The following is a 12,933-nucleotide window of genomic DNA, read 5'->3' as shown; positions in this document are numbered from 1 at the left end:
TTGAAATTGGAAATAAAACTAGATCATTCGCTTACAATAAGTATGCGCTAAAATAAGTTTCTTACTATGAATAAAATTAGTACTCTCAATCTCATACGTAAAACCATAAACAATTTTTTTTAAACATGTATTGGCTTGTCAAAATTTTAATTAATGTGAACTTTAATCTCCTTGACTTCAGCTCAAATAGGTCGCTAAAAATCCTCTAGTGTCACGGACTTAGATTTCTCCCACGCGATTTATGCGGCCTTAGGCAGTTTCTTTGCTCCAAAAACGCCTAAGTCAACCTAACTCGCAATGAAAAAGGATTCAATAGAATTCCCTCAAGGTATCCGCGAAGAATAGCAGAAGAACGAAGTAAGAACGAACGTTGAAAGATGAACAAAAGCCTTAGAAAAGCAAGATCATTTGGGAGAAAAGTTTGAGTGAATACTCTCAAGATTCTTATTGATAACTGAATGAATTACAATGAGCAAAGAGGTCTCTCTTTATAGTTGAGCCTCAAAGTACATCAAGGGCTACAATTAAAAGCTGTATACAATTAGAAGTTGTATACAATTAGAACTCTAAGATTACATAATCATATCTTCTTGGATCACTTTTCATATTTACCAGGCTCTTGAGATGGGCTTTTAATCTCTCCAGGCAACGGGCCAGTTTGGTTGGGTCAAATGACCTCCCTCAAATACAATGGATCACACAAGTTTGTCATGGTTGCATGCTCTCATGCGCAACCCATGAGATTCTCCCCCACTTGTTCTAGCGACGCACTCGTCGCATCCTCCTTATGGAACTGGTCAATCTTCCCTTGGAATTGCCACAATGCTCGGCAGGTTCCCAACTTGCTTCGCTATCAGGAAGTCCCTTCCATCGAACTGAGTACTTATGCCGTGGTTAGTGGTACTTTTGTCTAATTACCCGATCTGCCTCAATGTTTTCGACTTCACGATCATACGACACCTTTACCCCCATCGGTGCTCGTTTGGACTTGCCTCAATTCGGATCCTCTTAATCCCCATGAAATGGTTTAAGCATGCTTACATGGAAGACCGGGTGGACTTTAAGTTTTGCTGGCAACTCAAGCTTGTAGGCCACATTGCCTACTCTCTTCACCACTTTAAACGGCCCCTCATACCTTCGCAAAAGACCCTTGTGCAAGCCAGTATATCGTAAAATCAAGTGTAGTTTAGTAAGGACTGAGTCACCAACTTGAAATTGCACATCCCTTCGGTTCTGATCGGCCCACTTCTTGCTACGCTTACTTGCCTTATGTAAACAAGCTCTAGCCAAGTCATTCTTCTCTTACCAATCTTTTGCGAATCGGTAGGCTGCCGGGTTTGGTCCTGTATAATGGGTCACAACAGCGTTGGGTGTGAGTGGCTGTTGACCTGTCACTATTTCAAATGGGCTTTGATTCGTGGGCCCATTTCGCTGCAAGTTGTATGAAAATTGGGCTACATCCAACAACTTTGGCCAATCCCTTTTTGTGGCACTTACGTAGTGTCGGAGATACGTCTCCAACAATGCATTTACTCATTCAGTTTGCCCATCTATTTGTGGATGCATGCTCGTAGAGAAGTTCAAGTCTGAGCCCATTGACTTGAACAACTCAATCCAGAACCGGCCCGTAAATCGCCTATCTCGATCACTGATAATAAACAGTGGCACTATCCAATATTTCACCACGTGTCTAAGGAACAACCGAGCTGCTTCCTCAGCAGGGCACTCTTTGGTCGCTGGAATAAATGTCGCATACTTCGAAAATCTATCCACCACAACAAGAATACTCGCAAACCCGTCAGACTTAGGCAAACCAATAATAAAATCCATGGATAAACTCTCTCATGGCCTTTCCGGAACTGGCAAGGGTTGAAGCAAACTGGCTGGAGTCTTTAACTCAACCTTGTCTTGTAGGCACACTAGATAAGTTTTCACATAGGTTTCCACATCAGCACCCATGTAAGGCCAATAGTAACGATCCTCCAAAAGGGCCAAAGTGCGATGCATCCCTGGATGGCTCGCCCATTGCGAGTCATGACACTCCTTCATGACTTCCTTACGGAGTTTTCCATAATGGGGCATATAGAAGCGGTGTCCATGAGTGTATAACAGCTCCCCATCAAGCCAAAATCCCCTCATTTTTCCTTTTTTGGCAGGCTCAATCAAATTTTTGGCCGTGGGATCATGGGACAATCCCTCTCGAATGCGTTCCAATAAAGAACCATCAGGTTGACTAATTGCTGCAAATTCCATCTTTCGACTGAGTGCATCAGCCACAATGTTGGCACTTCCTGGTTTATATTCCATTGTAAAATCAAACTCCGCTAGTAAAACCTGCCAACGACCCTGCTTGGGAGACAACTTTTTCTGGGTTAGAAAATAACTATTGGCAACATTATTTGTAAGGACCACGAACCTGGAACCCAATAGATAATGTCTCCATGTGCGCAAGCAGTGTACTACTGCAGTCATCTCTTTCTCTTGGACCGTATATCTACGCTCCGTCTCATTAACCTTTCGACTCTCGAAAGTAATTGGGTGCCCATCTTGCATCAGTACTCCCCCAATAGCATAATCTAATGCATCCGTGCGTACCTCATAAGGCTTCACAAAATCCGGCAAGGCAAGTACGGGTTCCCTCGTCATTTCTTGCTTTAATTGATTAAAAGCCTTCTCACATTCCGGATTCCAATCCCATACCTTCCCCTTTTTCAACATGTCCGTCAAGGGAGTGGTAATTCTAGAGTAGCCTTCGGCAAAGCGTCGATAGTAATTTGCCAACCCAAGGAAAGATCTCAAGTCCGTTACCTTAGTTGGAGCTCCCACTCTGAAATGGCTCGAACCTTGTTCTTATCCATTCGAATCTTACCACCTCCCACAATGTGGCCTAGGAATGACACCTCTTGTTGGGCAAATGAGCATTTCTCCTCCTTGATGAACAACTCATTTTCCCTCAAAGTTTGGAACACCTCCCTCAAGTGTCCCATGTGCTCTTCAAGAGACTTGTTATACACCACAATATCATCAAGGTAAACAACCACAAAACGATTAAGAAATGGTTGAAGTACCTTATTCATTAGGGTGCAGAATGTAGCTGGGGCATTCGTGAGTCCGAAAGGCATCACAAGGAACTCATACAAACTGTACCGTGTCACATAAGTTGTCTTAGGTTCATCCCTCTCGACTATCTGAACTTGATGATACCCCAATCTCAGATCTAACTTGGTAAACCATCTTGCACTACCAAGCTGATCAAACAAATCTACAATAAGAGGAATAGGGTACCTATTCTTCACAGTGATCTTGTTTAGAGCTCGATAATTGATGCACATTCTCAAGGACCTATCATGTTTCTTTTGGAACAACACTGGCGCACCATATGGGGATTTAGATAGTCTAATGAATCTCGCATCCAAAAGTTCCTTCGATTGTTTCCGCAACTCTTCTAATTCTGGCGGAGACATACGATAGGGGGCCCTTGCTGGAGGCACCACATTAGACACTAACTCGATTTGGTGGTCCACCTCCCTCTTGGGTGGCCAATTTTTAGGCAACTGAGTAGGCATTACATCTCGGAATGATTGCAACAATTGACCCACTTCTTTCGGGGTCTCACTAACAGACTCAGCGGTCTCTTCGATCTTCAATGTGGCTAAATATGAGACTTCATTTCTACGTACACCTTTAGCAAACTGAATTGCTGACAGTGTTTTTCCCTCAAAGCTTCTTTTCCTTGTCACTTTCACCATGCATTGATGTTTCGCGTCCGAAATCACCATGTAATTACTCGAATGGGAAATAAGAGCATTAACCTGATCAAGTAAGCTTAGTCCAACCACAAAATCATAATCATCAAGTGGTATTACCTTAATGGATACCTTCCTTGACCATTTGCTGAGCTGAAGATCCACTCCCTTTGCAACCCCCTTGATTGGAACACTTTCTGAGTTCACTGTTTTGATCTGACCCACTTCATTATCCATCTTGAGGCCCAGTTTACGAGCAGCCTCCTCGGACATGAACAAATCAGAAACGCCTGTGTCAACGAGCGCATTCAATTTTCTGCCAACCACAATGATGTCTACAAACATCAAACCATGGCTCATTCAATCTTCGACACCCCCTAGTATCAAACCAATATAGTTATCCTCCACATCGGACTCCCCCTTTGCTTTCATAGCCGTGAGAGCGGCCTTCTTTGGGCAGTCCTTGATCATATGTAGACCATCACAGTGAAAGCAACTTATAGGCCCACTCTTTCTCTTGTCCCAAGGCTTCTTACCATTGTCGTTCCTAGTGGGCCTTTCTTTATCTCCCCCACTGTTACCTTTTTGATTAAATTTGGGCTTAAAAGAATTGGGATTGTCTTTCTTCCCACCAAATTCAGCAAGTGATTCTGCTACGGACATAGTCTTGGTGAGTTCTTGAACTCCTTGGCGTTGCAACTCTTGCTTCACCCACGGTTTTAATCCGTCCATGAAGGAAAAGAATACCTCTTTCTTCCCCATATCTGAGATTTGGAGCATAAGTTCGCTAAACACCTGCATATACTCCCTCACAGTGCCTTGTTGCGCAAGCCGACGCAACTTTGCCCGAGCCTCATCCTCGGCATACTATGGGTAAAACTGTACTTTGAACTCACATCGAAACTCCTCCCATGTTCCGATTTCAGTCCCACCACGTCTCACATCAGTGGACCTACGACGCCACCACAACAAAGCAACGTCAGATAAATACATCGCAGCAGCAGTTACCTTAGTGACATCCTTCGTGATGCCTTTGGCACAGAAGTATTGCTCGATTCACCACAAAAAGTTGTCCACATCTCTTGCGGACCTTATTCCCTTGAACTCCTTGGCCTTGGGAACATCAATATTGGGCTTGGGTGCGACAGCAGCTAACCCACCATTGCCCAAAGCAGCCTTGTAGATTGTGAGTTCACCCTTGAGCTCCGCAATCTCCCATTTCAAGGCTGCCACCATAGCCTCAATGGCATCATCTCTACCAGTCAACTGTTCCACATTATCCGTCACATACACTTTGAGTTGCTCCTGCATGGACTGCAATCCATCATGGAGCCTATCATCGACATCATCAATCCTCTCCTTGATATCCCCCACGGAATTCTCGAGAGTGATGACACAATCCTCTAAAGCTGACAATATGTCCATTGAGCGGCTAGCTTTCCTAGCCCTCCCACAGGTCTCCATTCCCTCAACTTCTTTCGACATCTTTCAACGGTGGCTACGAACCTTAGCTCGGATACCAACTGTTACGGACTTAGATTTCTCCCACGCGATCTATGCGGCCTTAGGCAGTTTCTTTGCTCCAAAAACTCCTAAGTCAGCCTAACTCGCAACGAAAAAGGATTCAATAGAATTCCCTCAAGGCACCCACGAAGAACAGCAGAAGAACGAATTAAGATCGAACGTTGAAAGATGAACAAAAGCCTTAGAAAAGCAAGATCATTTGAGAGAAAAGTTTGAGTGAATACTCTCAAGATTCTTATTGATAACTGAACGAATTACAGTGAGCAAAGAGGTCTCTATTTATAGTTGAGCCTCAAAGTACATCAAGGGCTACAATTAAAAGTTGTATACAATTGGAACTCTAAGACACAATTAGAAGTTGTATACAATTAGAACTCTAAGATTACATAATCATATCTTCTTGGATCACTTTCCATATTTACCAGGCTCTTGAGATGGGCTTTTAATCTCTCCAGGCAGCGGGCCAATTTGGTTGGGCCAAATGACCTCCCTCAAATACGATGGATCACAAAAGTTTGCCATGGTTGCATGCTCCCATGCGCAACCCATGACACTAGCACATGCATTAAAAAGTTAAAGGTTTTTGATAAAAAAAAGATGCCAAGGCAATCTAGGTACAAGTTAAGTTGCAACTAGAATGTGTAATTGGTACCGACAATGTTCCCCCTTTTTTTTTTCTTCAAAGCTGCAAAGGCTTCATCAATGATCATGAGCAAGTAAGCCAACATTATAACGGATGAATGGAGCTTTCTAACAATTCAGGAGCTTAATCTAGCTTTCCAAATGTTGTAGTTATTTATCAATGTAAGCAACATCTTCATCTAGCTGCTTGAACAATGTAGCCATATTAGCATTAGATGGCCTGTCTGTCAAATATAGATCCAGTTGTTACTGGAGCAGCAATTGGCACATAATCCTCTCCATCCTTTAAATCACCTCTAAAATAAGTGTCTGCAACTGAATGTTTATCAGAATACTTGAGTTCTGGCACAGGAGGTTCAAGAACCTAATCTTATTGCATTATATCTTGCTTTTGTTATAGCAGGGTCTGATAAATGAAAGAGGGAAAAGGTAGCATGTCCGTAATGTTCTTGGTTTCTGCATGTTTTATAATCACATTGAAGATTAGAAACCATGATGAACAAGATTAAACAAATCTACCTTGTACAACAATTCTATCATTCTCTTGTTAACCACCATACTCTGTTTGTTTTTACAGCCAATAATTCCGAGAAATAGCTTGCAGCAGAATATATATAGGTTCGAGTTCTCAAATAAGTGGACTGAACTTTATTTGTGAACTGAGAGATCAAGTCATCATGATTCACAGTATAATTACCATCATCTTCACCAATGTGATGCAAGAAATTGCTAATGGCAGTAGGATTGAAAGTGAACAAGTGTCCTCGAATATATACTGCATGTAATCTGGGTGACCTTTTGGAGATTGGCATATAATTTCTTCACCAGATTCTTCGCATATGGCTTGGCATGTGTAATTGAGTAAAAAGATCATTCTGTTCAAGGAAGATGCTAATACCATTTTCAATAAACCCATTCAGATGTTCCTCTCAATGATAAAACCTCTTTCAGCTATAATTTTCATTCTCTTTGCACAGACTGGGTTGAGTAGTCGTGGATTCTTTTTCTTAGGCTCAGGCCTAGTACCTTTAGTAGCTTCCCTCAAAACCTTGGGGCACTAGCATTTTTCATCTTCTTGCTTCTTTCTTGGCCGAGGAAGGAGCACCAGGTCTTTTAGAACGATGTTTTGCTGCCTGTGGTGCCAATTTAGCCAGTGGCACATTATCCTCATCATTGGAATCATCGGCTTCATCAATGGCAAGTGTTGTTCATTGTTTTCCTTTGCCTTTACTAGCCACGTTCATCTTTGCATACTCTGATTCAAGACAGAAGCCCTGGTTCGCCTTTGAGATACAAGACCAGTTGCAACTGACATAACAACTACCTTAGGTTCTTCAGCATCATCCTCTCTACCAAGAATAGGCTCTCCTTTTTCCTCTTCTATAACTACATCTTCAACAAACTACTGGGCCGCTAGATCAAATTTCAATTGGTTGTTGCTGAGTAATAGCGTCAAGATGGGGATTTTCTAATTTGATCATTTTTCATTTCCCTTTTTTTTAATTTTAAAATTTTAGTTCTAATTCTATTAATTAAAATGAATATATAATATATGAAAATAATAAATTAACATGACATTATATATTACAAAAAATTAAAAATGTGCTGCAAAAGATTTTAAAAATTGAGGGAAAATTTAACTTTTATTTATTATTATTTTTTTCCCTCATAAGTATTACCCAAACATTCAAACCCAATCTAGATTATGGCAGTCGATCACCACGCGGACCGTCGTTGGTTGCTACTAGTCAATGGTCTATCATGACGAAAATCTCACCCTAACAAGAGTTCAACATAGATGCAAAAGTTGAACGGCTATTCTAAAGTCCAAACTGATAATTTAAGTGAACACAGATAACATAACGTTGAAAAACATCACCCTTACGGAATCAGAATCCTGAAAACTGATAACATAATGTTGAACTACATCTATACATTCAAGGTGGTTCTAGTCAGTTGTAACTGAGAAAACCCCATGTTCTAAGTCAACTTTAAAAGATTTAAACAAAAAAAAAACAAAAGGTTAATGGATTCCAATACCACAACAATTATGGCCTGCTTTCATAGAAGATTATGGCAAAAACATTAACATCAATTATTTGGTACAATGCAAATTTAGTCATCTCATAACTTGTACCAAGTTGAAATTGCATGGAAAATTCAAAATATATGATTGGTTGAGCTTCACAAATTCAACAAGAACATACATCCAAAAAAGCCTTGGCAAAATCCAAGCTTCACATTATTTGAGACTGCGGTGGCATGTTAACATTAGCAGGCATCAAGATCACGGCATGGAGGTGGTTTCGGATCGGTTAGCAAAGTGGTATTTCCACCTTCTGGTCCGCTCTTGATTCGTTTTGGATTTTGAGTGCCAGGCTGAGATAAGGAGAGAAATCAAAACTTACATTAGTGGTATCACTATGGAAACAAAAGCCAATAAATCCAAACACCCTAAAGTTCTGTTAGGGAAAACCAAGCACTCCTGATCAACTTGCACTTACTGGTAGCTTCTCTCCCCTTCTTAGCATCTCAATTATCTCAATAACTCTTTTTGGGGTAATATCTTCCTGCATTGTTAAACATGAAATGTATATATTAAAGGACATTTGACCTGGGTTTAGTTCTGTTAATACATGCAACTATCCTTAAAAGGTGGCATCCAACGTGCCTGGGGTTCAAACCCCAACATCTACAACCTTTTCCCTTAGCCCAAGGCTGTGGCTTTCTTTGTACCAAAAAAAACAAACTTAAAGTAGGTTTTTGTCAATTGAATAGACCAAAGTATGGTAAATAGAAAAGTTGAAAGGAATTCACATGAAACCCACATAGTAATTATATGTGTATCCTTCAGATCCATTGGAGTAATCAGCAACTGTGATCATAGGAGCATTTACACAACATCCCTGAAGGAAACAAATTAGTAAAATGTCAAACTTGTCAGTCTAATAACGAAAAAAGGTCAGCATAGCATAGATTTTGAACTCTTGATAGCAATTTGTCTTGCAAATACCATAACAATGAGGAAAGGTAGCAATACACAAATAATAAGGTAAGCCGAGCCACAAAATACCCTATAGGTTATCATGAACAGGTTTTCATGCATTGCTAGCTGCACAACAAAATTTTCCAGTATCCTAGGTATAGATCCTTTTCATGAATTTGTTCTCCAGAGATCCTCTGGGACCACTCGCCGTAAATCAATAAATATAATTATTGTAAAACTGACTTCTAGATACCATCAAAAAGCAAAGCTAAAAAGTTAAATAAGAAAATACAGATCTGGATAGGTAAAGTGAGAAGGAAAAGACTTACCATACATTCCATTTCTCCGACTGAGAACAAACCATCGCTTGTTACCTCTAAACCACAGAAACAATAGATACTTAATCTTCAATGCTATCTAAAATTTCAAACTCTGACATGAGTTTTGCAAAAACTAAAGGTAAAAATAATTACAGCACTTACCATTCCGCTTAACCCCCAAGTGGTTCAATAGGGTTTCTTCAATTTCTCGTGAACCACGTATCATACAAGGTGTTGTGCCACAAACTAACAGATGATATTTCCCGACCTGAGAACAATTAAATAAACTCTGCTCTAACTTTGTTCATTGGCAGTACCATAAAAAAGACTTTGAGGTGCAAAACAAATATAAATTCTGACCTTTGATCGGTTGAACATTGAATAAAATGTCGCAACCTCATACACACGAATAGGAGCTACTTCTATAACCTTCGCAACCTGCACAACAGTTAAATCTTTGATTCTGAATATAATTCATTTAACTTTTGCATTAGGAAAATGACTGCACCACTCAAAGTAGTTGAACTAATTTGCTTAGCCACAGAAGAAAACCTGAATTCTCTCTACAGACTTGCTCATGTTTCATTTCAAGCAGAAATTTAATAACAGACCAATGCATAATTAAGTAATGTCTATTTAAGATTAGATGACCCGCAAAAAGTGTTTAAGCAAGTACCATTTCAGTGGTTAAAACATCTAGCCAAATTTCACTCTTTTGCAATTTCAGATAAACGCAAACTAGCTATTGAAAAGACAAATATTGAAATGATACAATTATGTATTTCAGTCTAACAATCAAATTGAACCTCAGTTCAAATAATTCTAGAGGTAATTATTTGTAGTCATATAGTTATATCGACTTTTCCTCTCTTTACAGGCTCTATACATTCATCAACTTGAATCTTCAGTCAGATCAAATATTATATTAACACAAGATCAGGTACTACTAGTCCAGTAAACAACATGCTTAAGAATTCCCTTTTGCTTCGCATGCTGCAGTAAAAATAAAGGGCATCTGCATGATCCAACATGAACTTAAATTTAATTTCCTTAACAGAGTTCCTAGCATGGATTTTGTGTAAAACAATGATAAGGATAGCAATGCATACGGTGACATCATAGGAAAATAATAACCAACTTGCTAACCTGATTAACACTAGTAATTCTTTTACTGGATATTAGTATTAGGTCGGCAGTCAGCTGAATCAAATTAACCACCTACTTGCACAAATTTGCTACCAAACATGGAAATTTTTAACCATAAAAGGAGTACTTAAAAAGAAATTGGTAATTTCATCAGACAATAGAACATTGAAATTGTTGAAAATATAATAAAATACGATTCGGGATATTTTTCTTCAGTTAAGTACTTAACAGCTCTGACATGACAAAAAGTTTATCTAAAAGCAATCCTTTTCTATTATATTTAGCACTATAGGTTAATAACTATACATATGTCACGAAGTACAAGTCTGTAATGCATTTTGGCTAAAAACAGCAAATTTATTGCAAACCAGAAACCAGATGGCAGGGCAAACATTTAATATGAAGCCAAAAAGAAGACTGAACTTCACCTCCAAAAGTGGTTAGTTTTCAAGCCCAAATGAATCATCAGTCTAATTCTTCATATTAACTAAACATCACAGACTTTCTAAACACTTCAAAATTACTAATTTGAGAGTATTAATGCATGTAATCAAATTTATTTAACACTATTCATGCCACATACTGCATTCATTGCCGAAACTGGAAGCCATCCTCCATGCTGCTGCTGAGCAAGATCTAGCAAAGGAATAACTGCAGATTGCTTGTAGTTGGATGGATAATGAGACAATATCTCCTTGACCTATACATAATAAGTCCAGATTAAGACATAATCAACTTTGGATTAAAAAATGTTGCAAATTACCAAGCCACTTAAAATACAGGTAAACTTAAAAATCCGATTCAACTTCCATATAATTGAAAATAGATTGATGTAACAAGGAGAGAAAATTAAACGCATTCTACTCTCATTATCTCGTACAATTCTTCAAATTTATGTTACTAGGATTCAAGATACAGGTAACGTTTAAATTTTTCCAATGCTTCAACAAAAATGAAGAGTAGGAGTAACACAGCTTAGAGAACAAACCAGCTTTAAACAACCATACATAGAATGAGAATCTTTGCGCTCATACAAGTTATGGAAGTAAATTAATGGCCTTATATTTCAATATCCTACATTTATTGAAGTTTACAAGAGTTCCTCAATATTTTACAAATCCCAAATCCCATTTTACTAACACCGTCAAAAGTCATAAGCTTTCCAACCTACAATGACGGAGAAAATAAAATCCATAACTCCAATTGCAAGCATTTCAAATTAAACTGACCTTTTGTTTGTTCGCCTCCGAAAATTCCCATGGAAGGTCGGGATTATTATCTGGGGAATCAAGATGCTGCACCCCCCCCCAAAAAAAAAAACCCCCAAATTCACTCAATCATCTATCTTTTCCAGTAAGGAGAAAATCCCAGAAAATTGACATTGTAATATGGAAAGATTAGAACTTACATAGTTCAGGGCAGTGGACAAAGATCGAGAGGCCTGCGGAAGAGGGAAATAAGATCTAGGAGGTGTTTGGATGAACGGAAAATGAGGGAAAATGACAAGAAACAAAGAAAAGGGAATGAATTACCTGAGAAGATTGACGGAAAGCTTGACGGATCTCGAGAAAACGTCGAGACGCGAGCCGAGCAAGCATTTTCAAGACCCAACAAAACCAACCAAAGACTGAACGAGTGAAGAAAATGAGGCGACGAGATTTGGGAAGAAAATCGAGCACATTACAAGCGTTGTGTATATATTGTTAACATTTACGCTTTGGGCGTGTGGTTGCAGCGTGGTTTGGTTGGGCCTATGACCCAACCATAGTAATTGGGCCTATAATTTCATAGTCCAATAATAGCTGCATTGGGTTAATTATTATAGAGATTTTAATTTAATATAAGCAAATGAATATTGAATTTAAATATTTGAACCAATTATTCAATTAAATAAAAATATTTTTAATAATGACTTTGAATGTTGAATTAATTTTAAAATTTTATATCTATATGAAATATGTTTCTAGTGTTTATTAAATCTATTGCTTTTTTAGTTTGAAAGTATAAATATATGTTCAAATAATCATTGTAATATATTAAAATTTTTCCATATAAATGAAAAATAATCAAATTATTACAAATATTTTTTAATTTTAATTTTATTATAAGTTTTTATCATATATGCTCTTTTTGATGATCCTTAAATAGTAGAATAATATGTTTCAGTATACTTAAACTCACGTCCTCCTGCACTGATAACAATACCGATACCAATCGAATTAAGGCTCATTCGACATATCTAACTCTTTTAAAATTATTAAATTTGCAAAGGTCCCAATTAAAACCAACTCCATTATGAAACTTATTTGTATCACAAGTCCTTTACATAGTTAAATCGGGTCTGGGCCTATCCGATGGCCCATTATTCTTTTTCTGAAAGAACGAAATGAAATGAAAATTTAGGGTAAACTATTTCATTAGTCACTAAATTATGAGTAAGTTTTTATTTTGGTCACTTAACTAAAAAAGTTACAATTTGGTCACTGAACTATTCAAAAGTTTTTATTTAAGTCATTGGGCAGTTAAAATCGACGCAATATGGCTTTCTATATTCACAAGCTTTATTTTC

At 38.4% G+C, this 12,933-nt stretch overlaps 1 protein-coding gene across 1 annotated transcript; it reads right to left on the bottom strand.

The window, feature by feature from the left end:
* Window positions 1–7,939: 7,939 nt before the first annotated feature.
* On the bottom strand, window positions 7,940–12,045 carry LOC105790482 (NADH dehydrogenase [ubiquinone] flavoprotein 2, mitochondrial). The gene is made up of 10 exons (XM_012618106.2): window positions 11,897–12,045; window positions 11,773–11,805; window positions 11,594–11,659; window positions 10,948–11,064; window positions 9,579–9,656; window positions 9,381–9,486; window positions 9,228–9,274; window positions 8,741–8,818; window positions 8,417–8,482; window positions 7,940–8,291 (listed from the first exon to the last, which is right to left on the bottom strand). Exons 1-10 carry the CDS (start codon window positions 11,960–11,962, stop codon window positions 8,184–8,186), a joined length of 765 nt encoding a protein of 254 aa, XP_012473560.1. The 5' UTR covers window positions 11,963–12,045; the 3' UTR covers window positions 7,940–8,183.
* Between the last annotated feature and the right edge of the window lie 888 nt (window positions 12,046–12,933).

Source organism: Gossypium raimondii, chromosome 8 (assembly GCF_025698545.1).
Source record: "Gossypium raimondii isolate GPD5lz chromosome 8, ASM2569854v1, whole genome shotgun sequence".
Taxonomy (NCBI): domain Eukaryota; kingdom Viridiplantae; phylum Streptophyta; class Magnoliopsida; order Malvales; family Malvaceae; genus Gossypium; species Gossypium raimondii.
Note: the sequence above shows the minus strand (reverse complement) of the source record. Positions and strands in the feature narration are given on the sequence as shown.

What these genes read in the sequence shown, in the direction of transcription:
- LOC105790482 (XM_012618106.2), bottom strand. Translation starts at nt 11,962, where the DNA reads ATGCTTGCTCGGCTCGCGTCTCGACGTTTTCTCGAGATCCGTCAAGCT. An exon ending in CAATGTTCAACCGATCAAAG is followed by an intron (nt 9,487 to 9,578) that starts GTCAGAATTTAT and finishes AATTGTTCTCAG; the next exon opens with GTCGGGAAATATCATCTGTT. An exon ending in GATACACATATAATTACTAT is followed by an intron (nt 8,483 to 8,740) that starts GTGGGTTTCATG and finishes TTAACAATGCAG; the next exon opens with GAAGATATTACCCCAAAAAG.